The sequence below is a fragment of the Pinus tabuliformis genome, chromosome 3_1 (assembly GCF_031772625.1).
Source record: "Pinus tabuliformis cultivar Carrire ecotype Pingquan chromosome 3_1, CPIR1, whole genome shotgun sequence".
Taxonomy (NCBI): Eukaryota; Viridiplantae; Streptophyta; class Pinopsida; order Pinales; family Pinaceae; genus Pinus; species Pinus tabuliformis.
In genome coordinates this window covers 539,145,344-539,160,401 of record NC_142301.1, presented here as the reverse complement: position 1 = coordinate 539,160,401, position 15,058 = coordinate 539,145,344, and the positions used below count along the sequence as shown (strand labels likewise).

Genomic DNA, 15,058 nt, shown 5'->3' with positions numbered 1-15,058 from the left:
TGTTCTTCCTGTTAGCTACTCCATTCTGTTGTGGGTTGTGGGGAGCTGTTAGTGCTATTCGAATTCCTTATTTGGCACAAAATTCCTTAAATTCATTGGAAATATACTAACCTCCATTATCGCTCATGAGATACTTCACTTTCTTGCCAATCTCTTTCTCAACTAGTGCTGTGAATTCTACGAATTTTGAGAATGTCTCATCCTTCTTCTGCATGAAGAAGATCCAACACTTTCTTGATAAATCATCAATAAAATAAAATAGTATTTATGTCTGGTGGTGGAGGCTATCGAGAAGGGTATAAAAACATTAGAGTGGACTCTCTCCAAGACTACATTTGCTTTTTTGTCTCGATCACAGAATGTAGATTTTAAATACTTTCCTAAGGTACAACCCTTTGCAGACATCTTAATGCTCAAATGATCCTTTAGGGAGGACAGTGGTTAATTACTACATAATTTTTAAGGTGCCATGATGCAAATGGCCCAATCTCCCATGCCATAGTTCCCCGGCATCACAATTTTACACTTTACCTTCCTTACTCCTTAATGCAACACAATCTTCCACATCAATTTTATACATGTTCTTCACACGAACCCTGATCTGCTTCACCTACCTAGTAGCTAGGTGTCTCAGAAAGACATTCCATTTACTAATGATCACATCATAGCCATGGTCTTCCAAAACTGCTACAAAGATGAGGTTCTTCTTCATGCCTGGTACAAACATGACATCTTTGAGGCGTATAGGGGATCTTGACTCCCTCGTAAATGTTACTGTACCAATCCTGGTAGCACTGTACCTTTCGTTGTCCCCAAGCTCAATATGCATCTCGAGATCTTTCTCCTCTAGGTCACTGAAAAACTCTCAACACCCTTTCATGTTGAACGAGGCACTTAAGTCAAAGTACCACACACTCCCCATCAATTTGTTGGCCATGCATGTGATTAAGGTGAAGTCTAGCTCGAGCTGTGAAGAGAATGATTCACTTAGTGCTCCTCCTGTGATCTACGAGGATCCATGAATCCAATTGCACAAGTGTTCGAAGTGTCATCATCAACGTTCATGGGTGTCGTTTAGTGTCATCGTCGCTTCAGTTCAGTTTCGATAGATCGACAGTGTTGGTTATGATCAGGTTCAGGTAATGTTATGGTTTCATGGCGTTAAGTTGATGTGGTGTTGTACCTGGCTATCAGCTTATGTCATTGAAAGTTTCGCAAGGGTTTGGTCGACGACATGTGTTTTGTTGTTCAAATTTACAGGATTTATGGTTGGTATAGTTGATTGTGTAAAAGGATTCGAGTTAAAGTACCTGGTCGACAACATAATCTTGTCGTCATCACCACTAGTGTCAGTTTCAAAGATGTGATGGTCATTGTCATGCAATGTTACGAATGTCGCACAAATACCACAAGGAAATACAAGGGTCGATCGTCCGGTAAAGGTCTCAGTTTCACCGATGTCGCTTTGCAGAGCTGACATGGGTCTTTGAACAGTTAAATGAAACCTAAAACCTAAGCCTAGACCTAAACCCTAACACCTAGCTATCTTATTATCATTTTTTACCCTAAGAATTCTAATGCATTCTTACCTAAGTCTAAACAATGTATCAAATCCATGTAACCTAAAGCTATGTTAAACCCTAGCCAAATACCTAATACATTACATCCATGTATTAAAATGCCTATCACTATGTATCAAAATACATTGAAAAAAAAAAACACATTACAAATCCTAACACTAAACCCTAGTCAAATCCATTACCTAAGTCGTAATCCTACATTGAAAACCATTAAAGTCCTAAATCCGATGCTAAAAATCCAATGCCAAAACCTAGTCCTAAAACTATGCTAAAACCCTCATGTTAACACATTACAGACCTAAATAGTAGCTCTTGGCCTGTGTAAAACTATATAAAAACAATACAAAATGCCATATGACAGTCCCTAACCGTGGAGGAAATCATAATGGGACCGCCAACATGTGAACGATGGCAACTGTTGAAGTTAGCCAGCAGGGTTAGAGCTAACCGCCATCAAACCACGTCGAGACATGTGACAAGTATGTTAACATGACCACCATGGTTACGATTTGAATTTTGCAGCGCGGAGTTTATTAACTGCCAGCACTAACCGTATCGGGAAGGCTTGACATGGAGCCTAGAGGAAACCATCAGGGTATGGGTTGGCAGTTTGGAGAAGACCACCTATAAATCACATCGGAACTGTGGAGCAGCTGTCACATGAAATAGTTGTGAAACCGTCACCGAAACTACCAAGACCCAAAACTGTCGGTGCATACACATGTTCACATACATAGTCAATGACCTCTGCTCAGTTAGCTAACCGCTAACGCTACTCAGGCTATATTAAAGTTTTGTGTTTTTATTGTTAAATTGGTTTTTAATTAATATGAGGACCATGATAAACCATAAGGTGTCCCCTAAGGTGGCTAGACCAACACCAACTCAACCCAAAAATCAGCTAATTCATCCCTAAATTAGTGAGAGGATGTTATTATGAATTTGCAGGCCTTTAATGGCAGAATTGTCCATTGGAGAACAAGAGAAGTGCTTTTCAGTTTTCATGTGCAAGTTCTGAAGGTTAGAGGTGGATTTTGTTTTCAAAGTTTCAGGAGCATTTGGAGTTGGATTTAGAAACCGTAAGCGGCATTGGAAATCTGCTTTAGAGAGATAACTGATGACAGTGACCAGAAGTGCCTGTGTTCACAATCAGTCTAGTCTTTTCACTATGTAATCCACTTCTTCTTCTCTCATTCCTAATAAAATGGTGGCCCATCTTGAAAGTGGACCCAGAGACATAGTCCATCAGGGACGAACTCGGTAATCAATATCGTTGTCTGGTATATCTGTTTTTCATTGTTTACACTTCTGTTTTGCATCTTTCTTATGGTTTATCAACTGTCGTAAAGTGTTCTGCTCCAGCAATTTACCTCATTTTCGATGCTTTTGGTTATCATTCAAACTCACTAATGGCTAATAAATTCTACATCAATTTTAGTATATGATCATATTAGATCGTCCTGAGTTCTTATTGGTAGACTTTTTTATGTGTACACATTGTAGCATAATTCTCGAATTTATGACAATTGAAGCATTTTATTTTGGACAAGTATTTCTTATTTTCCCTTTGGATAGAATCTGGTTTGGGTTGAGATTTCTTCCCTTTTCCCTTCTTTCCCTTTCCAACTGATGTAAATTTCTCTTCATCTTCTCCCTTGGATGAGATTTCATCTTTGGTATTTCACTTGATTTCTTCTTGTACCAAATAAGATGATAAGCATTCCCAATTCGGTAATTTCTCCCTCCATTTCACCGAGTCTTGGTAGATATGATGTCTTTTAGGAATTCCTAAAAGAGATAGGCTCACCAAGTCATCTTCTACAACATTCACACCAACCCCTCCAAGTTTATCCCGAACTTGGGTAAATTTATCGAGATACTGCATAATACTACCATTCTTTTGCTTCTTAATGTTTCAAAATTTATTTTTGAGTGCTAGTTTTCTATGTTCACTATTATTCACGAATAGCTCAATCAGTGCGTTCCACAATGTGAAAGGAGTTTCTTTCCCATGGGGATTTGAGACAATGTACTCTCTCTCTCCCTCCAAGATTATTCTCATCACCTTGGGTACATCTTTTTTCCATTGGGCAAGGTTCTAAGAATTTGCTAATCATGGTTTTGGAATGTCTATATTGACATATTCAAGTAATCCATTGTCATGAAGCACTGCCTCAATGTGATCCTTCCAAGAATTGAAATTCGAGCTGCCTCCAGGGCATACTCTAGTCTCATGCCATTGAAAGACATTCTCCCAACTCTGAAGAAATATTGCTACACTGAAGCTGAAAATTCAAACATCTTGAGGAGAAACTTTAGAAATCTTATTCTAATGTGAATCCTTCTCTAATACCATGTAGAAATATGGTGATAGAATTACTATTGCTATATAAATTTTATCGAAATCAAGAGACATAATTCTACTCTACTACTCTACGGAAATTAATTCACAATTTAGAACAACATTTGCAAGCATGCATTAGTCACGTACACAAGTAAATAGATTTATCTAGGCGAAACCAACTCGTAAAAACCAATTATTCATGCTTGTATTGATAAGATGAATATAAAATGTATTACAATTGCTTGCTCGCTCTGAGCTCAACCTGCAAGAGAATAGCTATTCTCTCTACTCACTGAAAAGATTTGACCCAACCTTAGTCAATTTTTGCCTCCCCCTAAGCTCCTATTTCCTTGTGCAATTCTTGAGGAAATTGGCCCCTATTCTTTAGGAATTTCCTCCAAATTGATTCCACATTTCCAAATGATTGATCATTGATTACATGCAACACCTGTACACTCAAGATTAGTCTACAAATGATGTTACAATGCCTTGGAATCTCCACCAGAGCTTATCAATTTGAATTCCTTGCATGCATGAGCTAGTTTTGGTTGATTGATCAGTTAATTGGATGATCACAGAGTTAGACTATTTTCCCACTGCATAATTGATCTCCAACTAGTTTTATCAACTACAAGAACTAGTTTAACTCTGTACAACTGTAAATAACTGAACTGGATTGCTAAAAATTAGAAATCACACGTGAATAACTAAACTCCAAACCCTCTAACTTGAATTTACTGAGCTAATTAAGTGACAAGGGCCATGTCACCTTAGTTACATGCCTCCAAGATGTATGCTAATGTGGAAATTTTGAATTTTTTCAATTTGAACCAGGCTAAGTCAAATTGAGTCTTTCTTGCTACAATTTTTTAACATATTATGTTTCTATTATTTTTATATTACTTAATAATTTACTTTGCATTATATTTTAAGATTTCCACTCTTTCTTTTCTTTTTTTTCTAAGTGTTTTTGGTAGCTGACCTTCTCCCTTTCCATTTTCTTTTCTTCCTCATGTCACTCTCATGCATCTATTAATTATAATATATTCTTCTTCTTTACTCAACCTTTGATATAATCAATATATTTCTCTTCTTTACTCAACCTTTGGTTTCAAAGATGAATCCACTTTCGTATTTGAAATTTAGACATTTATGGAACATGAATAGTGTGTCAATTTCTTAAAAAAAAACTAGAACCAAACAATATATCTCATCTACTTTAGCATTTGAAATTTAGACATGTATGGAACATGAATAGTGTGTCAATTTCTTAAAAAAAAAAATAGAACCGAATAATATCTGAACCATATAATTACAATAAAAAAATTATAAACATTATAATTTTTAACTTTGTTTATAAGTGGTAATCATAGCATACATAACAACAATGTAAATGCATTTTAAATTGAAATTTATGGCAGATAGAAATACTTATTTTGGAAGAGGGTTTCAAGAATTTTAACTATTTATATATAATTAATAAGCTGATGACATGGATTTAACCTCTCTGGAATGTTATAAAATAGTCTTAGTAGTCATAGATGAGAGGTTGATATTTACCTAAAATGTAGTGATACCCTTTCTACCATTTTATTCTATTGATTAAATAAAAATCTATTACGTGTATTTTAGTTGGTTTGCATGGGTTTAGTCCCCATAAGGACTCAAGTTCAAAGCTTATGGGAAGGATTTGAGGATGGAATTCACTGTGGGGAATTAAACTATCCCAATTGGCATATATCACAATTTTTTTACATGTCTTTTAATATATATATATATATATATATATATATATATATATATCACTGTTCATGCTATGTCTAGTCTCAATCTTCCTCAAGAAAAACCAAATTTCTTGACCATGGACAAGAGTTCAAATAACAAAAAATGATAACAACTATAACTCCGAAATATATGACAACTAACATAGGCTAAACTATAGAAATCAAAGATGGCTTTCGAGTGGAAAAACATAACAAAAATAGTCAAATAAAGTAGTTAGAGCTAGGTCTTGAGTGCTTGTTCCAGTTGGTGCAAGGGGTTTCAATTCACATTGTACATGGATTTACAGGTGAGAAAGCCAAACATACAAACTAGTAAGACAAGAGTGCTGGTAACAGTGAACACACATGATTTCATTCATAGAAGAAATTATATCATTGTGATATTCATGCTTCTTTTTTAGAACTCTTCTGAGGAGGTCTTCATATGCCAATGAAGGGCGATAGAGTTTAGGAATTGGCTCCATATCCCTCTTATGTGTCCCAATTCAAGATCCAAATTAGCTACCTCAGCTTGAATTTATGAATCAAAGTAAGCCTGTTGGCCAGTGGTGGTTAAGGCTTCAAGCTAGCAGATTTCCTCTTGAATTTCTAGAGGAGTGGCAACCTAGAAAATAGTTGCAGCATGGGCTTGGGCTTACAATCAACCTTAAGTACCCTTGCCCCTAGACCAGTGATAGTAGAGAATCTACTATCGAGGCATATTACACTAGATAAACAATGACCAGGATAGAAATCTTTCCCACAACCACAGATCCCTAGATTTCTAGAGAGTTCTTTAATATCATCTAATAGAAAACCATTGATGAGAGAGGCAGATAATAGACTCATGGGAGGGTCAAACAACCATCGACAATTTACAACATTCAATCCACACCTCGCCCCCAGTGAACTCAAAAAATTACAGGCCAACACCACCAAATAAAAACAAAGATAGTGAAGAAATTGGAAAATCCAAAGCAATTGGACATATAGAGAATTACTAGATGTTGGCCAACCCCCTTGGCTAGAACCTGAGTAGTCATGAGAGCTAGTTGATGACTATCACCTCCAACTCCTATAATGTCTATCTCTGTGATTTCCATTGATGCCCTAGGTGATGCATCCATTACTTGCCCTATACTTTTCCCCATGTCATTGCTCAGTTCCCAATACATGAGATGAAGAACCTTAATCCTTGAATTTGGATCTCCTAAAATTTTGATTCATGTCAATCCATGGTGGAAAAATGCTATCACATGAACCAAAAGGGACGATCGCATTTTATGCCACAACCGTATGTCTTCTTTGCCAAATGCAAGCCCCCCATCTCTCTTTCCCAAAGGAATTGTCCCACCTACGATGGACGTGAAGCTCAGACATAACAGAAAAGTTAGGAAGTGAGGTCTCTCATCTTGAGAAGAGAGTTTTCTTCGTAAGAATGAAAAGTGGTAAATGTTGTTTGAATGTGTGTTGCATTGGGTGGCTTGAGTGGCATGATTCCCCTCAACCTCTAACATTTCAACCCACACAAATTGAGGATAGTAATAATAATAACTGTGTTAATTGCATCCAATGGTGCTCTACAATCCAGTGTGGGGTAGATGTCAATAATCTAGTATGGGGTAGATGTCAAGCGTAAATGTTTAACATTTAATATGTAACAAATTTGATCTAAAATCAATGTCGCCCTAATTAAAAATATATATAATTAATATGCATAAACAAAATATAAATTCAACATTAGTTTTACAGAAAGCAAAGTGGAATTGGTTTGTGAAGTGATTCTATTTGTGAGAAAGGGTGAAATAATTAAAGTAAAATAGAATTGGTTTGTGAAGTGGAATTCTATTTGTGAGAAATGGTGAAATAATTAAAGTAGAATAGTCAATTTAAGGTTGGTGGACTTTAGATTTTGAATGTAATAATATTATTTTAAAATATAATATAATTTTTTTTAATCAAATTACTCTTGTTATTGCGCTCAAAGGTGCTCTCCAACCCATGTTCTCCAACCCATGTTAGAGATGTGTAACATTAATGCAAACATTTTTCTTTACCAAAAATAAAAATGAAATATGGTAGAGATGTGTAATTTAACGAAAAGTAATATAATGTAAATATTTTAACTCAGTGAAAATAAAATAAAAATAGCCTTATTAAAATTAATAATAGAAAAATAAAAAATGACCCATGGTATTAAGAATCCACCTTATTCATGTGGAATATAACCTATTTAAGGTGGAAATTAAACTAGACTAGATCCATCTTAGTTTGATGTTATATTTAGATACATAATTAGTTGTAGAAAAATGATGTTAAATCCATGTAGCTTGTAAATATAAAAGGCTTTTATAGATATGCATTTGTATGGATTTTTTCCATAGCTGTATATTTTTTTTCCTATCTTTGAATGGATGAATGTATACATAATGTTATGCTTAGAAGCGTTATAGCTTCCTCGAGGCAATTGGGTGATGCAAGAAGATGCTTTTAAGGAGTGTAAGATTGAAGGGGACCATATCTATTTTATGTTGACCAGTAAACAGACTACATGGTGTGTATTTTGTTGGTCAAATGAACACGTCCAAACACGTCCAAATATGATGCAGACGCTACGTATTTCTTTGGATGTTCCCGCGTAAGTTAAAATAAGAAAATGGGCGTACCGATATCCCATCTATCAAAACCAAACAACGACTTTTGGCCCTTCCCACTGTGGTCTTTCGGATCGATTTTAAGTATTTTGAAGTCACGGAGTATTCTTTATTCAACTACGTTATCAGTATTTTTTATTCAACAACGTTACAATACTACCTTTTCCCAGGTTAAATGCATTTTAAATTTACGAGTACAATTTATATAAATATTAAGATATCACTCATAATCATCTCACAAAATTTAAATATGCTAAAAAATAAATATCACAAGAACAATTCAGGAACCATTCATTTATAGAAACCATATCAAAGGTTACAAATAGCCATACTGCACCCTTCCAATCCTGCCTTCGATGTTGGAATATTGGGTTTCTTATTTTCTTGTTGTTAATTGCAACTATCTCAAAAATGGGTTGGGGCAAATGGGACTGTGTGATGGCTGTCAGCGTGTTCTTTCATTTACTCTCTGTTATTGCTCAACCAGGTGAGTATTTCTATCTTTGTAAACAATTATGGTGGACGTTCTCAAGGCCGGGATTTCTTGAGTTTCGTTAATTTTCAACTTATACTTGACATACTGTGTTTTTATAATATGTTCATCAATAGTTTGATGTTTATATGTTGCTTTGTTTGACAAGTTATCCTTTGAGCTCTCAGGATTTCTTAGCATAAGTTGCGGAGGTAATACAACTCACACTGGCAAAAACAACATAACATGGGTTAGTGATGCTAATTACATAGACGTCGGTGTGCCAGCAGACATAGGGAAGGCCACCCCGGCATTCCTAGGATCCTACTTGCAAACTCTACGGTTTTTTCCAAAGCCTCTCAGAAAGGCTTGCTATCACTTGCCTCTGGTTCCCAATCTGCCTTACCTCGTGAGGTTATGGTTTGCTGTTGGAAATTACTCTGGATTACAAAATTTGTCAAACTTCACCTTCGCTTTCTCTATCGAGACACTGGGTATGTTGGCTGTGCAAAACATACCAATCACAAACCTGACAAATATAGATCCATTCTACTATGAGGAAGTCTTTGTTAGTTCTGGGAGAGTGCTATATATTTGCTTGATCAGAACCTCGGAGACGAATGATCCCTTTATCTCTGCTATCGAGTTGAGGGCCCTCCGGTATGGCATGTATCATCAAGCTAAGCCAGGAACAATGTTGAGTCTTGCAGCAAGAAGCGATTTTGGTGGAAATAAAGCGTTTGTGAGGTAAACCTATTGAAACTTGTATGTTTTGCGCATGGAAAATGTAAGCGCAATAAGTTTTAGGTGCCATATATGAGGAAGAGATGCTTACTACTGACGCTGTTCTGCAGGCGTGATTCTCTTTTTTGTAGTCTGAATAACTTTGCATGATGAAGCAGGTATCCACAAGACGAGTTCGACCGCCTATGGAGACCAATACAAGGAGATCTAGGTGTAAAGCCCGAAAGTTCGAAACACCCCATTTCAGCATCTCATACCCAAAACATTCCTCCATCTTTCGTGATGCAAACAGCCTATGTAATTACCGGTGGTAAAAATTTATTGGTAGACCTATCGGGATATGTATTCGACCGTTCCCAAGCATTATTGCTGCTCTATTTTGCAGATATCGAGCCGGCTGATATGACCCTTTCCTTTTCCGTTTCGGTAAATGGACTATCAGCCTGTCCTAATATGACTCTGGCGCGAAATTATTCTGCCTTAGAAACACAAGTTCTGGTAAACACCACAGAACTCATAGAAGTGACACTATCCGCCGTCAACCATTCAACTGCTGCCATACTCAATGCTTTAGAGTATTACGCGATTATTCCGACCCAACTGGCAACATATTCAAAAGACAGTAAGTGCGCTTTACTCGTAAAATAATAATAATAATATTAATAATTCAGGTTGAAATTCCTCATGTTAAGTTTAACGAATTTGTGTTGTCTGCAGTTGAAGCTCTCCAGGCTCTTAAAACAAGGTTTAGCGTAACAGATTGGATTTCCGATCCTTGCTATTTGATCGAGTGGAAAGGAATTGTCTGTGATAACAGCTCTTCGTCCGTCAGAATTTCCAAAATGTAAATTTAATTGTTTTCTTTCATTATTTATATTTGAAGCTGTAAAACCGGCCGAACTTATCGGTCATAATATAGGAGGCTAAGAGCATTTTGTGTTGGCAGCAATTTGTCAGGATGGAACCTAACAGGACCGGTACCTGATATTCTTGGAGAATTGACTGCACTAGTTAGCTTGTAAGTAAAATTATATGGTACTCTTTGTGTATCCCTAACGGCAAATGTTATCCACCTTTGAAATAACGTTAGCCATTAAAAAGCGCATCAAGGCATATGCTTGGCGAATTTCAATCTGGTAGGAATTCTAACCTTTTCGAAATTAGCGATCGAATATAATATATATGTTTAGGGCCGTTCATATCTTCCCCAAATGTAATGTAAAATAATTGATGATCCAAAAGGCTTATCATACCGCAAGTGGCACTCATCCGTTCGTGTTGCCACTACCAGGTCACTTGAGAATAACCATCTCACCGGACCGTTGCCCGATTTGTCCAATTTAAGCAAGTTGGAGAGACTGTAAGTTTCTTCTCAATTTAAGCCACGCGTTTTCGCAAAACCATACCTATCTTCATTTTAATTACAAGCACTACAAAACATTATTTCGCTTATTATGCAGACATCTACAAAACAACAACTTGACCGGTAGTGTTCCCCACTGGCTTTGTCGACTCGAAAATCTTCAAGAGTTGTATGCCTCTTTCGTCCCTTTATTTAAAATTTGTAGTAAAATCGTATAGCAATCTCTTTGTTTTCATTTTGGTCATTGCCCCAGGTTTATATAATATACAAAACAATACTTTCACAGGTTTATAGAAAACAATAGTTTCGGTGGCGTAATTCCTTGCAATCTTTCCAACAAGCATTCACTGAAATTCAGGTAATTATTTATTTTTTTACTGCATGTATTCAGCCACAGATTCCAATTCTATTATATGCAAGTTAAGAATTATCTCCATGTTTACTTTGCTATCAATGAAACGAATGCCGGAGACAGTAATGAAATTCAATCCATTTGATGGAAACACTCGTTCGTTTCACGTGTTCCAGATACTCTGGGAACCGCAACCTACATATTCCGTCGAATCCAAACAAGAACAGATGGGGGTTTTTTCTTGGAATAATACTAAGTGTAAGTCTAGTCATCGGGTTGGTTTTGATAGCAATTATTGTTGTGCGTCACAAGAAATTCAAGAGAAAACAGAGCAGCAGCGTGGAAAAGGATTCAAAAGATGGCCTGGACGAAGGTCAGAAAAATCCTGAATTTTAGTATTTCTAATAGTAGGATTGCCCCTGGAATCTAGTAACATTTGACTCTAATTTCGTTGTGATGGATAAATTGCAGACACCTCATCATTCCTAATGCCAAATACGGCAAAGTCCCGCGCGTTTACTCTAGAAGAGATAACGGAAGCCACACAAAACTTTAGTCAGAAGATTGGGGAAGGGGCTTTTGGATCGGTTTTCCTGGGTAAATTGCAGAATGGGAAGGACATAGCTGTGAAAGTGCTCTCCTTGTTTTCCAAACCAGGGGTTCAGGAATTCTTGAATGAGGTAGCCGGCATGTCATATGGTTCAATTTTTGGATACAAGCTAGTAATGTCTAAGAAAATTCACCCTCGTTAGGGTGCTCTTATTAGTAACCAGAAGAAATACAAATTATTTATATGTGCTTTTGAAGTTCATATGATGGCTTTTCTTGATGATCAGGTTGATCTTCTTTCTAAAATCCATCACAAGAACTTGGTGTCTCTACTCGGCCACTGTAAGGAATCAAGAGAGCTCATGCTTGCCTATGAGTACATGTCTGGAGGGTCCCTAAAGGACCATCTTTATGGTAAATATTTCGCACCAGAACATGTTTAATTGAGTTGGTGGCTATTAGATTATTATATATGCTAAGCAGCTAAAACTTATATGCCCTTTTGTTTAATTGCCAGGCCCTTTAGCAATTCTTTCTCCGATAAATTGGATAACTAGGCTCAAAATAGCCTTAGATGCAGCAGAGGGTAACTCTTTTCTGTCATTTCATTACATGATATATCGTTTGTGACATAAACGCTCGTTGGCATTATCTATTTATTAGCTTATTTCTGATGTCACCCACCTGCGATTTCTGTTTGAAGGACTGGAATACCTCCATTTAGGTTGCACCACAAGGATAATTCACAGGGATATCAAGAGCGCCAACATCCTTCTAGACAAAAACTTCAATGGAAAACTGGCCGATTTTGGCCTTTCCAGAATGACAATCGATGGGGAGGCTTCTCATGTTACCACTACAGTGAATGGAACCTTAGGATACCTGGATCCAGAGTATATTAAACATACAAGTCTTTGCAATATTCTTGAGGCTTAAGCAATTAGATTTAATACCAATAAAAGAAGTAATTTATTTTTGTTTATTCTGTGTCACTGACTTTTTTATGTGATTTTTTACAGGTATTTTAGCACTCAAATGTTGACGGAGAAGAGTGATGTGTATAGTTTTGGAGTTGTTTTGCTGGAGATCATTTGTGGTAGACAGCCCATAGATGTAAAACTACCTGGAGAGCAACTGAACCTTATTCGATGGGTAGGCAATCTGATTAACAAATATCACTTTTAAACTACCCAACAACATAATTTAACGTGGCCTTCCGAATATAATTTTGTGTTGTACGCTCTTCTGCACACTAACAATAATAGTTATTCTTGTATTGATTACAGGTGACACCGTATGTGGAGATGAATGAAAATCCTGGCAGAATGGTGGAAATCGTAGACAAGAGGTTGGGTAGAAATTACGACCTCGAATCCATCACTGTCGTTGCCAAATTAGCGATCCGATCTGTTCAGACCGATCCATTCTCTAGACCGAGCGTCCATGAGATAGTGGCAGAGCTCAAGAAGGCTATCAAGCTTGAGAAGGATAAGGCTTCTCCAATTTCGGATATCTGTATCGAATATGGAGATTTAGGTGTCAGCCTGACCAGTTTATCTGTAGACTCCAGTGTACCGAAGGAAATGGATCTGACTGAAAGTAACTCCAACAAGTTCTCTACATTATCTCAAGGACGATAGTTATGTGATGGATGGCAACGGCATATATTAAGTGTCATTAAGTTAATCGTTAAGTTAGTGCTCAACAGAAAATATTGAAATGCAGTAAACCAATTATTTATTAGTGATAGAATCTAAATAAATGACCACTCTGAGTCACGTCAAGTCGAAAGACACTCTGTTTTCACTATGTTCCTATGTAAAATTAACTGTTTTCCAGTACGCTGGAGAAGTTAGTCGCTACTTATTCCATGTATACATATTTATTGTGAGTGAATATATATGCTTTTAAATGCTATTTTACTAGCGATTGATATATTTTATTGTTTACTCATTATATACGTTTATTCTTTCATCATTAATGTAATTGTTTCGTATTTCTTAATTAAATTAAAGAAGTGACTAGATGTATTGCTTTATTATTAATGTACGTCTATGTTTATGTTTTTAAAGTTGATTTGTTGTTTACTCATTATATATGTATATTATTTAATCATTACTGTATTGTTTAATAATTAAATTAAGAAAGTGATTAGATGTATTGCTTTATTATTAATGTAGGTCTATGTTTATGTTTTTAAAGTTGAATTGTTGTTTACTCATTTTATATGTATATTATTTAATCATTACTGTATTGTTTAATAATTAAATTAAGAAAGTGACTAGATGTATTGCTTTATTATTAATGTAGGTCTATGTTTATGTTTTTAAAGTTGATTCGTTGTTTACTCATTTTATATGTATATTATTTAATCATTACTGTACTGTTTAGTAATTGTACTGTTTAGTAATTGTGTTGTATTTTTAATCCAATTAAGAAAGTGACTATGTATATTGCTTTCTTATTAATGTAGGTTTATGTTCATGTTTTAGGATTCAGTGATATGTTACAATTTCGCAAGTGACTATGTATATTTCTTTATTACTAATATATGTTTATGTTTATGCTTTATGATTCGGTCATAGGTTACAATTTCACATTTACATATTTTGTATAGGTTATTTACTCTTCAAACATAGGAATTTAGAATTATTGATCCTTTCATTTTATTATTTATATTTTTAAGTGATGTTTTATAAGTCATTGATCTCTATATTGATTATAATGTACTATTTATGTCTTGTTCTTCTGACTTATGTTCCTTAATCTAAGAAAGAGATATTAATATATGTTTATAATAATATATTTTTAAAATGATTTGATAAAAGTTTTTTTATATATATAATTAAAAAATATTAATTAATATATTTATAAGCATATTATTTTATTATTATGAAATATTAAATTAAATGCCAACTCATTGATATTGGATGTTATTCATTGTCACAAAAGTGATTGTATGTAATATTCTTACACACACTAATCAACTTGGTTGTGTGTACATATCCTTTGATGCATTGAATGACTATGAACAAAGATATCATGATACTTCATCCAACTAATTAAGATATAATGATACATTACTCTAAATGTATACTATGATATAATGATACTTTACCTTAATATTGAATGTAAGTCCTTATACCAAATCAGTGTAATTTCTCACTACCATGTGGGACATTTTCTGGTTAATATTTCTCGCATTGTAAATAATTATAATTATTTAAATAGCTGAGA

The 15,058-nt window shown here is 35.4% G+C and overlaps 1 protein-coding gene across 1 annotated transcript; it reads left to right on the top strand.

Annotated features, from left to right (window-relative positions):
- The first annotated feature begins 8,622 nt into the window (after positions 1–8,622).
- LOC149188179 (putative LRR receptor-like serine/threonine-protein kinase At5g48740) lies at positions 8,623–13,736 on the top strand. Its single transcript, XM_089411612.1, has 15 exons — positions 8,623–8,828; positions 9,002–9,560; positions 9,716–10,179; positions 10,275–10,401; positions 10,504–10,575; positions 10,849–10,917; positions 11,018–11,089; positions 11,207–11,278; positions 11,449–11,645; positions 11,744–11,952; positions 12,109–12,235; positions 12,339–12,407; positions 12,525–12,714; positions 12,841–12,973; positions 13,108–13,736. The coding sequence occupies exons 1-15, from the start codon at positions 8,753–8,755 to the stop codon at positions 13,459–13,461; spliced, it is 2,790 nt and encodes a 929-aa protein (XP_089267738.1). The 5' UTR covers positions 8,623–8,752; the 3' UTR covers positions 13,462–13,736.
- The last annotated feature ends 1,322 nt before the right edge of the window (positions 13,737–15,058 follow it).